Genomic DNA, 13,674 nt, shown 5'->3' with positions numbered 1-13,674 from the left:
TGTAGTATGGACTGTGAGCAAGAAGTTGAGCTTCTTGAGTCCTATGAGTTTTTCTGTGGGTTGGGAAGTTGAAAGGATTAAGAATGTTTTCAGGAGTGCAGGGGATAAGCAATGAGAGTTCAAAGAAAAGATGCTATGAGGCAGTGAGGCCCAGCTGTGCAAGGGAAGATGGGCTTCAGACAAGGATCTTAGGAAAATGATCCTCTGATACATGCAGTGAGGAAAAACCTGTAATGAGAATTGCTCTATGGCCTGCAAATGCCAGCTTGTGCTTGAGTCATCTTGAACTCTTCTGTGGTAAAATTGCTTACCTCCTTGAGTAAGACCTGTGACAAGATACCCAGAAATAGAGTGTGAAGCATGGCTGGTTGTTTTCTAGGATGAATGGTGTTTTCAGAGGGCAGTGATGTATTTGATGTGTGAAAGGAAACTGAGATAATCAAGAAGGCAATATAGGCAATGGCAATATGGTAATGTCTACCATCTGTCTGCTCCTGCCATCTGATTTTAAATAGTTTTGCAGTAAACCCTGTATCGCTGAGCTAGTCCTTGTTCTTATGGGGAAGGCACTGCCTTTTCAGTGTCTGTGTTTACATGTGTACTCAAAGCAAGCTCTTTGGGGGAAGAAATGGGACTTTAGGAACTGATCTTTATTCCATTCAGCAGCAGCACACGGCAGGTTTGCAGCTCAGTTCCTGCTGACAATGATATTCTTCTTGATGATTTCACCGCCTTTAATGCATTCTTTGAATGAAGCAGAAAATTGTATGAGCAGCTCTCAGTGGCCTTTCATGGAAGAGCATCTCAGTTGGTGGGATCTCCTCGTTCAGGAGACTGCCTGGGATTATAATAGCAGTCACATCCATAGTGGGGCAAAGAGATGGGGTGGCTCAGCTACCAAGCTCCCTTTTAACAGAGTTTTTTTCTTTGCTCTGGTACTGATGAGGATGGCATGTGGGAGAGGAGTGGGGTGTGTGAGTTCACAATCCAAATTATCATAATCCATATTAAAATCTAGTTGCCATCTGAATGCTGTGCTGCAAATAGTGGAGGTCAAGATTGACTCAGTGATTTAAGGGTTGTGTGGGATGGCATCACAAAGTGTATCTATTCCTCATATTATTGTTCTCTATACAGGTAAACAAAAAAAAAGTTCCAAATTAGCAGGAAATGTATAGACATTGGACTGGCCTGCTGGGAACATTTTCTCAATCATATATGATACAGAAACCTCATGAGCACAAAATGCCTTATTTTATGATGCATGGTGAACAGCCATGGCTGGAAGCCTTGCAGTAAATTCTGCTGAGTTTAAAGGCAAAATTTCCCTGGAGAGAAGCAGACATGTGAAGTCTGTCTTTGCTCAAAAGGCCTGCTTAGATATTAGACAGGATTTATTCAGGATATGGTGCACACCCGGCAAGGGATCTTGAGATTCTTATAAAATGTGGCAATTGAGAAATTCAGCATTAACTCCAGCACTGTATAGTGTGCTCTGTGATATGAGAGGAGATTGGCATTGTTCAGTAGAAAAATTATGAGGTGTGAAAGTGTTAAATGGTCACAAAACCTGAGTTTTTGTGTTTTGTATAAAAGGCATAATTGGAAATTTCCATTTTAAAACCCCAAAACACTAAAAAGAAAATGTATTCTTTAAAGTTGCTTCAAATATGAATTCGGTAACTTACTTTCTGCACTTCTCTAATACTTTTTCTAGCCAAAGTTTTTTACTGAGTAAAACAGAGTTAAAGATGGATATAGGAAGAAGAAATTAAAAAGCAGCCCCTGGCAGCAGGAAGAGGAATGGATGATTTGAAAAATTATTTCTAGTTTCGAAAACAAGGAAACCAAAAGTGACTTGGAGGAGGAAACTTTAAAGGAAAGAGTATAAACTCAAAGACTTCACCCTCACAAAAAATAAAGCAGAACTCTTTGAAAAGCTGTGATATGTGTCCGATTACATCTTATAAAGAATCACTTGTTCTCTTGTTTAGCCGGAGTATGCAAACATCTGCTTCTGGTACATTCCACCAAGCTTAAGAAAAATGGAGGATGGACCTGAATTTTGGCAAAAGCTGCACCAGGTGAGTGTCATGTGTTACCTGAGCCTTACTGATAATCTGTGTGCCAGATAAGAATGGGAAATAGCCCTTGGCTTTGCTCACCACTAGAACCAGTCAGTTGACTGGGGATTTAATCCTTAAATAGATGTTGGTAAGATCTAAGTTTTTTATTAGTTTGGACAAATCTAATTATTTTTTTTCTTACTATAAGAGATGTAAGCATTAACAAGTATTCAGTTTGCCATGCAAGCTGTTAGCTGGCAGAACTGAGAGAAGAGGAACAGTGTTGGCGCATCTCTTGTCTAGACAGATTATTCATTCATTACCTGTTTCATATACTTAGTGCTGTCCTTGGAAATTGGCTTGCATTATCTGTGATAATCTATGATAATGCAAGCAAGGAAGTGCTTAAGAATATATTTCTGATGTTAAACATAAATGGCAACAGGAATACAATGGGAAAATGCTGTGGGAAAAGCTTCACAGATGAGTGTCTCGGTAACTCTTTGCCATGCTGATAGAAAATCATGAACATCTTGGAAAAAAAGCAGCAGTAAAATTTTGAATTTACTAGTGGAGAATCATTAGTTGAGACTTAATTAAGAAACCACTAGACATTGTGGTATTATGTTTTACTGAATAAGTTATTCTGTGAGCAATTGAATTTAATTCATTGTTTGCTCATCTCTGGAAGAACTGTGGTGTTCTGTGTTTATTTTTTCAGAGAATTTGCTACTAGAAGTTTAAACTAGAAGATAGTATGCAGATGATATACACTTCTATGTAAACAGCCATACATACTTTATATACATGCTTCCTGTAACATCTTCCCTCATTTCAACAGCTTTCACAGGAATCACTTTCAGTTTTTGTTGGAGTGTCTTTAGGAGAGAGATCTTCCTTAACCCCATCTGTATTGTTTTGGAAAGTATATTTTTGTAGTCTAGATGCATGCATAGCCACAGTATGGATGCAAGGGCTTGGCATTTACCATCCTTTCACAAAGTTGTGTTCCTTTTGTTTGGAGCTTCCTGTCCTCTCCTTAGAGAAGAAGCCTTATATATGTGTGTGTGTATATATATATATATATATTTTTATTTGTGTGTGTGTGTGTGTATGTATATGTGCATGCATGTGTGTATACAGAGCTGTACTCATGGGGGAGTAAGGATTTGAGAATGAGCAATTGGAAGGCATAGAAGAAAAAATGCTGCAAGTGTCACTATTTGATTTATGTGGCTACAGATGGGACCAAGGAGGGAAAGGATGAAGCACAACAAATGGCTTTGAGCATGTATATTTGAGTGGCTCATGGAGTGTAACTTACTGTCTCTTTGCTCTGTTACTCTATGGTGCTTCTAGTCAGGGTAGGGAATAGATACCTGCCTTTATTTTATGTACCAATATAGATAGATTAATTCTGGAAATACAGATTTCCTAGCCAGTGTTTTTGGAAAATAATTTGGAGGGAAAGAAGCTTGCGTGCAATTTCTTCCAAGAACTGACCAGTGCTACAGATCACAACTACTCTTTTCATGGGCAAGGTGACATTTTCTTGATTCTTATATCTCCTCTGATGAAAACCTAAAAAATCCAAAATTCTAAGACATAAACTATTTCACTCTTCCCCATAAAAGCCTGGAAAAAAAAATCTAGTGCAAAAGAGACAAAAACTCCCTAGGAAATGGCACAAATTTCTCTCCTGGAGGAAACAACAAATGATTATGGTTAGTTGCGTTATTTTAGGCACTGCTGGGAAGTAGTTTGACACTACAGAAGTGAGCCTGTTTCACAGTGAAAACATGTTATTTCACCTTCCTGATTCTCTGCAGGGATAGGTCTGGGTTACTCTGCTTTTTGGATGCCGAGGGCCAGTTTGGGGCACAACATGTATTGGTGAGCAGATGAGATGACAATACTGGGTCAGAAAAAATAAGACTGACTTGACTTTTTCAGCTAAGATCAATTTGTTTTAACATTGCTGATGCAGCCATCATGGTTATTATATTACATTAATCAATAGAAATATATTGCTGGACAAGAAGGAATCCATCCTGATCAGCAAGGTGTAAATGATAAGAGCATTAAGGCTGGAGAGGTTGTTACATGGTACTGTTGACTGACAGATGGGGCTGTGACAGTTTCTTGATTGCAAGCAGTTCCTGAATGTTCCCATAATATCACTAAATGAGCATTAAAATGCTTTCATTCACAATTTCTCTTTTCACACCACATTTTAACATCCCAGTTATTCTGTTTATCCAGAAATCAGTCTTCCTTTTTGTTGACCTGCATAACTGACAATAATTAAGAAGACATATGTCTTTAAAATCCCTAGGGCAAGTAATTGATTTTATTAAACTATTTGTTCAGCAATATTGTTCAGAATAACATGCTGCCTTCTAAAGCTAGTTATATGAGTTTTAGTGCTAGTGAAAGTTGATAAGCAAATTGTTCAGATCTAAAGTCCTCAGCTTTGTGAAGAATTTGCATAGTCCTATGCAAAATAACCTTGGAGGTTTTCTGCTGTACTGGCTCTTCTCCAATTTCCATGGCCCATTTTGTATGGAAATGTGTCAGGACTGACTGGATTGTGGTGTGATACCTGATTCTGATGTCAGCCTTCTTGTTGTCCTACATAGAATGTCTCTCAGAAGCTTAATTTTTTTTTTTTTGTAGGCTGTTTGTTTGTTTGTTTGTTTTAAATTCTTGAGCCTTCAACTTCAGCTGTGAAATTTGGGCTCTTCAGAATCTCCTACATTCAAAACAGAAAGGTGATAGAAGCCTGAAGGATTTGGAACAGTCACTAACTGGTCATTTGATTCATCACCTGAACAATTTAGGGAGTGAGAAAACAACATGATGATGGGGAAGTAAAGAACAGCATGAATGGCACATTCCTCTGTTATGTGTGAAATTGGGAATTCTGTGCACATCCACAGTCTGACACCACTTTGATCTTTTGGGATTACAGCAGCAGTTGGCTGTGTAGTGAAACTAGTTCTATAAAGAGTGCAGCAAGGCTTTGGGTGCGGTCAGATGGTCCATGCCCTGAGCACTGAGGCACTGCACACGGTATAGCCCTTTAACGACCCGGTGTAAAGCGTTTCCCAGTGCCATTCTTCACAAACGAGGAGAGATTTTTTCTTGTGGAAACCCTGCAAACGGGCCCTCTGTGGTAATTGAGGAGTTGCTGGTAGAGCCAACTGGAATTATCTGTCAGAGGTGTTATTTTGTCATTGCAGACTGGGGGCTGCTGTCTCTGACCTGGAGCTGACATAATTGTCGGGATGAAGGAGCGATGGCTTTGCCAGTGCTGTATGCGCCCCCCAGTGGGAATTTCGCTCCTTTTCCTTTGGTGACACAGTGGGATTTATTTTGTTTACTGCTGAGAATGGTCGGTGTATAACGGGGTCGCGGTGAGAAAAGCTGAACTGGAAATTGCAAGGCAGAAATGGGAGTGAGGGAAGAAGTAAAAGCACATAAGCAGATATAATTTAAATTTTCGTATTTTCTTCGTACCTACAAATATCTCTACACGTTCTTGCAACAATCTTCTCTTTAGAAAAGTCAGCTTTCTCAGCTTATACTGAAATGCATGCAGATGATGTAGAACTAGCTGATTGTTAATGATAGGATCTCTGGAAAGCCTCCTGGCAGCACAGAGGATGCTAGGGCACAAGGAGGAGTTTGGAGGGATACATTTGGAACTGTCCTGTTGCTGTCCTGCTGCTATCACAGTCAGCTAGCTGTGTCTTACTCATTCTGGATCAGTTTGTAGTCTGGTGAAGCTCAGACATTGGTCTTGCAGACAAAAAGACAGCACAGAAGTAACTGTTTTAACAGATCCCTCGTCCTGCAGCACCCTGGCCTTGCCAAATGATCCTGGAGCATGACTGTAGGTAGAGTACTATGTAACGAATACTGCTCAATAAAGAAGGCTAGTGGTTTATTGCTAAGTACCACTTTAGACCTCAAAATCTAGGTTAAAAAAGCAGCAGTAGGTTCCTAGTAAGCCTTTTGTGATTTACTAAACTTTGCCTGCTCTGTAGTTATAAATAAACATATTCTGGAGTATTAGATTTCCAATGGTTCAGTAAAGCTTTTATACACAGCTGTTAGATTCAGTAACTCCAAATTCTGGAATCTCAGGCTCAGACTCCACTTCTGTAATGCAGTTGGTATGTTTTGGTTTTGTTTCCTTCCTTTCCTTTTGAGGATTTTTCGCCAAGTAATACAAAATTTATTGGCTGTAATAGAAGGCTCAGGATGCAAAGTCATATTAAAGTAGTAATGTCCTACTAAAGCCTGTATAGCTTGGAATAGGAATAATGCCATTTTGCCCCTCCTCTCTTCACCGTAGTAAAAGGTAACCTTATTCCAGCCTTTCTGTCCTATTTAGGAGAATATATCTGTTATCTGAAGGCATATTTGTAAAATAGCCTGTCATCCTGAATGGTGTTGTGATACATTTGCGTAATGAGAGATTTCATCTCAAAGCATAAATGTAAGGAGGTTGAAGAGGTGTTGCCTTGGCAACCCCTGAATCTTGTGATCTTTGTAGTATAAATAAAAAAACAAAACCTAATCAAGGACCACATTCAGCAGTACTTATGTGTTTAAAATACCTATTGATTATGGTACAAGATTTGAATGGGAAGGGAAAACAAGACCTCCAGTTGGTCATATTGACAAAGTTTGTTCTCCACATTTTGGAAGAACAAGAGAAAAACTACATGAGTTAGAAACACAGTATTAAATGCAGTGAAATCAGGTTTAGGCGTAAGAAAGGTCCTAAATATGTCAGTGCAAGTGTATTTCTACTTGAAATAGATTTGTGTGCAAAATGTTATTTGATTTGCTGGCATTCCTGTGTTTTTCTTACTCTTGAAGAGGGAAACAATTAAATGATAGTTTAATGTGTGTGTTTGAAGAGTAATGGCAGAGACAGGGTTCTGTGAACTTTCCTTACATAAGTAACTTTTATGGTAGCAAGTAGCCTACTGCCTCTAGCATCTAGCTCAGTTTGACACCAGTTTTGGTGGAGGACCACAACAAATGACAAGGAAAAAAAAGGTAAGATTTGCACAGAAATATACAGGAGTTAGATTGGCCAAATCATTGGCTTCCATGACAGGGTGACCAGCTTAGTGAGGAAGAAAAGGCTGTGGGTGTTGTCCATCTAGACTTCACAAGTGCCATCCCTCAAGGTCTTTGCTTTCTCTTAAAGCACCCTTCAAATCTTTTGTGGACTTCAAGAAACAAAAATCCACAGGTGGAAGAGATTGCTTTGGCAATCTTTCTTTTAGACAGGGGATTGGTGGATTGTCATTGCAGCATATCAGATGGGATCTCTGAAGGGCCTCTTTGAAGAAATTTTATTTGTCAGGAGAATCAAGGTCAACAAAAGCTTCAGTTTCACCCTGTAAAACTTAAGGCACTTACCCAGGGAAGCTGCTTGAGGAACTGGCTGGTTTCCCACCATCTTTAACATGGAAAAGAAGAAAGGGAGCTCCCAGATCATGACTTAGGCAACCTGCAGTCAGAAGCACCCTTGGGAAAGGCTTCATTATTCAGAAGGGGAACCTAAGAGGTGCCATGACCCTTGATTGGCGGCATTCTTTCTAAATACAGGTAAAAAGAACCTAACACTAAATCCTCAGCATGCTGTGTGCTCTTTTAGATTTTCATTTCTCAGGCTTCTGGAGAGAAGGGCTGCAAAATCTCCTCCTGACTGGTTGGACCAAGCTGCAGTCTCAGTGTTGTGTTCAAGAGGGGCAGAAATGCTGCATTCCAGGAGAGGTGAGAGCAGGGGTCCCTGTGGAGGCAGGGCTGCAAGCAAGGACCTTAGGGGAGAGAGGCTCAAGAAGCACTGGAGCCACAGAATGAGTAACAAGATAATAATCAGGGTGACCATTCCTCAGCATAAGGTGATGCTTAGAAGTTTAATAATAAAATAGGCATTAATTTTTTGAAGCAGCAACATCTCTTATTTTGCACCTAATACTGCATAATATACTGTAGCAGATGAATAAAATTTTTATAGTTTGGCTGCATATAAATGACTCTTATTGTTAAGAAGAAAGGTCTAAGATTTGATAAATGAGACAAAACAGTACAGTATAATATAATAGCAGAGAAAAATTATAGCAGTGTTTCAGTACCTCATTAATGAGGGATTTGCACACTTTCCCTTTTAATATGTGTTTTCTTCTGCAGTTTTATATAACTCATCAGTACAAAAGTGACTGTAGCTGTTAATTAAACAGGGTATTTAACATTACTTTGTTTTAAATGTATTCTCCAAAGAATTGGGTTATAAGAATACAAAAATAACATGCTTTTAAAAAAATTGTTAATTCAGAGTAAAATATTTGGGTTTCTGAGTGTGTATCTGATTATAACTGGAATTTATGGTTTTTTTTTTCTCTTTTGTATTTATTCTTGCATGATTACTGAAGTAGTAGTGTTAGTCTAAAGTTCTGAATTGGCTGGTGAAGTCTTCATCAGTAGTAGGAGTCAATGCACTTGACACTGCCCATTTCACCTTAGGAGTCCACCCAGGTGTTAGGGGCACTTCAGTTTATATTTTACATTGGTGAGGTTGTACACCTGCCTAACTTTCAGCCACATAAAATGGTGTGTGAGAGTGACCTGATCTCATACTTGCTCTTTCATGGGATATCTGGCATATGAAGTGTGTGTATGGGGCTAGAACAGAGGTATATTTCTATGACTCTATTGTAACTACAGTAGATGTAATAAGGTAAGACAAGGCTGTGAACTGCTTGCAGCCTGTGCTTTCTATAATAGTCCTAAGTGATACTGCAGTAATTCATGACATGACAGTCACATTTCTGTTCTAGCTTTCTACTTTGTCCCTTATTGCAGAGTGACTTTTCAGGGATGTGTAGTATCAGTTGGGTTCCAGTGACAGTCCCATTCATGCAGAAATCTTTACATATGTTAGGCCAGTGGTGCTTGTCTCAGTTGATGCAAATAGGCAACAGTCAATGTCACTAAATAATACATCTGGCAGCAAAACAACTCTATTTTAAAAGCATTGCTGCACAGCTGCTAAAACTACACCTTAGTCCATGGGAGGAAAAAAAAAGAGAAGGAACCCCAATGATTTTGATGCTGAATGGTTTACTAGATGAGAGTACAGGGCAACTTTTGTCAGGGACTTAACATTGAGCTGTGCATGTTCAAGGCACACTGGGGACTGGGGTCTATTGATCCCTGGTGCTCAGCCTACTGAAACAATCAAAGCTGGTGGGAGGGAGTCTGCTGCAGCTCCATATGTTGCATTCAAGCTGAACAAGGATTTCATCTTCCCCAAGCCACCTGCAGAGTAAGATTGCTCAGATCTCCAGAGATGAAGTAGGTTTCACGCTAGTCGTTTCTTGCTTGAAATCCTTTTAAGGGTAATGGAAGGTCCAATAATTTCTCCATGTGGTAATACACATAATGGCATGAAATGAAGCTGGGGGCAGTAGACAAAGTGAAGTATTGTTAGGAAATAAAATCACAAGAGACCCACAGATTCAAAGTAAAGGACCAAACCTTCCAAGGAGATGACTGCAAGGTATGTTTCCATCGCAGTATGAAAGGCTCTGTGATGATACCTTAGCTGGCTCAAGTACCAGGAGCCCCATGGCCACAGGCTAAACATGGTACTTAATTCAGGTTAAAAAAGGAACAGTTGTTCTTTCAGGACCAAAGCAAATCACCTATGGTGGTGGTATATGTTTTGTGTAGGTGTACTCCTTTCTTACAGGGAAAGCATGGGTTCCACTTGTCCAATATCTTACAAGTTTTGCAGGCTTAGACCTGAGTGTCACTCTAGCTTTCAGTTCAGATATTGAAAAGAACCCGTTTTCAAATCTTTGCATTGTTAAAAGCTTCACATATAATTAATCTTTCTGTTTGTATACAGGAAGCTTCTAAAAAGTCTTATTTTGTGACTGATAGGCCGACAGAGGTGTTGGGGATTCAGTGGAACAGCATTCTCTGCTTTATTGCAGACTCAATTTACTAAAGGGCACTTAAGCACACATAAGAGCTCCTTGCTATTTTTGTGTGAACAGAGACAGTACTTTTTAATTTCTATGGCTTTCAAATAGATAGAACCTGTTACCCAGAGCAGCAGATGCTTTGCACCCATTGTTAAGCGTCTCTTAAACTGTGGAAAGACCAAGAGGGTAAAACAACACCATTTCTTTTCCAGAAAGGTGAATGTTTTTGGGGACTGTGTGAAAATGGTGCGATTCATAGAAATTAAGCAGCTAGTTGGCAACAGAAAATTGTTTTATCTGTGTTTGGGCACAATTGAAAAAGCTAATCTGAAAACTATGTCAACTATGACAATTTTTTGAAAGCAAATATTAAACTATTTTTTGAGTATAGAAAAGAAAAGGGAATTTGTGATGAATGTAAGGGTTTTTCATGTCTCTTTGTTTGTTTGTTAGCATTAAGAGCACTTCAATGTCATCCTTGTTTGTACCTTTCATCATTTCCCAATAGCATAACAAAAAATAAGTACTTCTTACTTGGAGTCATGTTGCTCCACAGAACAGTATTGCATTTTTGTTCATTACTGCTACAGAAATGAAAAAAAATTTCATGTTCTGTAATGCAACACTGTGAAACTCTTTAGAACAGTCCCTATGCAGTGTTTCAATGTAAATGCATGTGTATTCCTGTGCATACACATGTATATGGGTGTGTATTTACCTCCTGGGATCATATAAAAGAAGATTATTATTGAAAGGGAGAGGATGGAATAACATAAAATGTTACTCAAGTAACTTCATTGTAAAAAAAACTTGTAAAAGGAATCACAGAGTAGTTGATATTCGAAGGGAACATTGCAGGTCTTTGAGCTCCTGACACCTACAGTCAGATGTCCAGGACAATGTCCAGGTGGCTTTTTAATATCTCCAAGGATGAGACACTCCATAACCTCCATGGGCAGGTGTTTCATCACCCTGACAATGAAAAAGTACATTCAGATTCCTGACTACATAGCACTTGTTTGCCCAATCAGCATGTATTTTCCTCTGCTTAAATGGGACTAATTACACTTCCTTTGCTTCATTTTGGAGTTAGAACATATTGGCTAATATTTTAAATGGCCTTTTGTGCCTCTCTGTGGAGAGAACTGCTTTTAGCAAGAAAGCAGAGTTTGAAGACACTCGGCACATTTTGTTCTGCCTGACCTTATGCACTTTGTTCTCCTAAAGCAGCACTGTGCTCCTGAATATCTGTGCACCCCTTCATTCTGCTCTCTTGGTGCCATATGCACATTAATAACCAGTGATGAAGAAAAAAAAGTTCGAGTTACAGGTTGAACTCCAAACTACTGCTTTTCTGAAAGTATCATAGATCATGTTTAATAGCCTGTGGATCAAAATGAAACCCAGCATATATCACAGGGGAACTCAATAATTGAAGCATTCTGGGAATGTCTAAGTACTGGAGTGCTGAGGTCCCTAGAAGCTTCATTCTGTGCTGTTTTTACCTGAATAAAAGCCCTATCATCTATTTTTTTATAACAAATTTTAATAATATTTTAATGCACTGTCTTAAATTATTTTATCTGACATTCAAGGGAACAATAAACTCCTTTTTAAGCCCCTTCCAACTCCTAATTTTCCACAAATGAGAAAAACAATCCTTGAGAGACATTAGCATTTCAGAGTTTCTCCAGTACACTTGACTCATGGCTATCTCATCTCTGTCCTGGGTGTCTGCAGAACGGTCCCTCAGGAGCACTGAACATGTTCTCTGGGTCTGTGAAGCTGATCCATCTGTCTGCCAGCTCTGAATTTACTCCTTTCGTATGAGAAGCCTCAGGGGCTCTCTGAAGGATCCTAACTGGTCTCCTGGTGATGGGGAAGCAATAATTTGCAAGCCTGAAGCTGCACAGGTGGTACTGTGTGGGTATGGTGAGGATGTATAGTTTTGTCTCAGAAAAACAGCAGTAACCGAAGGGTTTTGTGGACTTGCTGCTCTGTGGTTTGCACAAGAGATAAATTCTTTTCCTATTTAAACGTGGTAGAAGGAAGGTTGACTTTTCTAGCACTTTTCTAGCACCCTGGCAGAGAAAAAAAACTTGGGATGTGGCCTGGGGAGGGTTTTGGTATGCAGTTCAGAGGATCTGTTTTACAGTGGGAATTTGAACTGAATGGGGTTGATGACTGAAGTGATTTTTAGGTGAGCATTTTGGGGTGCACTAGGGACTGGTAAGGGAACTGCCCTCCAGAGCCACTAGCTTGATACATGATGGCTATATATATTCCTTTATGATGGTTATATATATACTCATTGACCTCACTAATAATTGGTATTTCAATGTTGAAGGGTACATGTAGGATAACAGCAATATCTACCCCTCCCCTTGCTCCTGTGCATAGGAGGAATCTCACTGAGAGTGAAAGTAGAGAGCGTGGCAAGCAAAAATCATTCTGAGCAGTTGTTTAATTGTTAATGCATGCTTCGTCTTGCTTTTGCGCTAATTAAACTGCAATGAGGAATGGAAGGCACCATTTCTTGGCACCTTCTTAAGGGCTGCCTTTTGCTCTTCAAGGGTGTGGTAACAGGACCTTCTCTGAGAGCTTTAGATATAAAGGTACTTGAATATCAGGAGTTGCAGGTGGATGAATGAACAGTGAGTAGTAGTGTGGTCTGTTAGTGGTGATTTTTCATATGAACCATTTCTACACTACTCATTAAAGTTCCTTCTGGTTACAAATCTTTCTGGTGGTATTGGTGGGGGTGCCAGCCCTGCCAGCTGGTACCTGCTGTGGTTTCTGAATAAAACAAGTGTCTTCTAGCATTCTGTTGGGTTTGACATGTTCAATAAATAACAGCAGTTAATTGACCATAGTGCAATAATAGTGATCATAAGATAAATAGCATAGTGATTTTTTTTTAGTCATTTTCCCATGAGTTGGACAGAAGGAAAATAAAATCTTAGAGTTTCACCCTTAATTAATTGACTGCTACAACATGGGTTACTATGTGTTTGGTGGAAAATAAGATTTTTTTCCTGTTTCATCAGCCGGAAAGGAGCAGCTGCTGAACAGAATTTTATTTTGCCTCACAGTAAAGGTAAACTTGCACTGTAGTCTGAAACATGGGTGACAACTTCACCACTGGCTTAGCCTATCTGGGGAAATATTCACTCTATTTGTTATATGAGGCAAAAGTGGGGAACTCTCATGTCAGTGGAGTTTCAAAGCATGTGGACAATTGGGCAAGTGCAGCATTTCTAAAAAAGAATTGCAATTCTTTTATTGATTTATAGTTCACAAATATTCAATAAAAGAATGATTTAGAGGTTGCTTTAGAGTACTGTCATTGTCTACTTGGCCAACTCTATTTTGGAGACTTCTCTGGGTAGACCAGTGACTTGTATAAGCACATCTTCTAGAAAGGCATCTGTTCTTGACAGGAAAACATCAAGGAATGGTAAAACTAACACATTCTGTGGTCCCTCCTTTCAATAGCTAATTAGCCTTCCTGTGCAAAATGGTGGTGAAAAAATACTTATCCACACTAAAATAGCCTTCTCTAATGTGTTTTTCCCTTTTGCTCATAAGTTATA

At 39.3% G+C, this 13,674-nt stretch overlaps 1 protein-coding gene across 2 annotated transcripts in view; it reads left to right on the top strand.

Annotated features, from left to right (window-relative positions):
• GADL1 (glutamate decarboxylase like 1) overlaps window positions 1–13,674 on the top strand; it is a 117,236-nt gene that overhangs the window by 82,496 nt on the left and 21,066 nt on the right. For both annotated transcript variants that reach the window (XM_054273411.1, XM_054273410.1), the window contains one exon: window positions 1,995–2,084. In XM_054273411.1, coding sequence (XP_054129386.1) covers window positions 1,995–2,084 — 90 coding nt within the window. The remainder of the gene's footprint in view (window positions 1–1,994; window positions 2,085–13,674) is intronic.

Source organism: Melozone crissalis, unplaced genomic scaffold (assembly GCF_028551555.1).
Source record: "Melozone crissalis strain CALT ecotype California unplaced genomic scaffold, PUWL_Pcris_2 ptg000016l_1, whole genome shotgun sequence".
Classification (NCBI taxonomy): domain Eukaryota; kingdom Metazoa; phylum Chordata; class Aves; order Passeriformes; family Passerellidae; genus Melozone; species Melozone crissalis.
The sequence above is the reverse complement of the archived record's forward strand: the minus strand, read 5'-3'. Positions and strand labels throughout refer to the sequence as shown.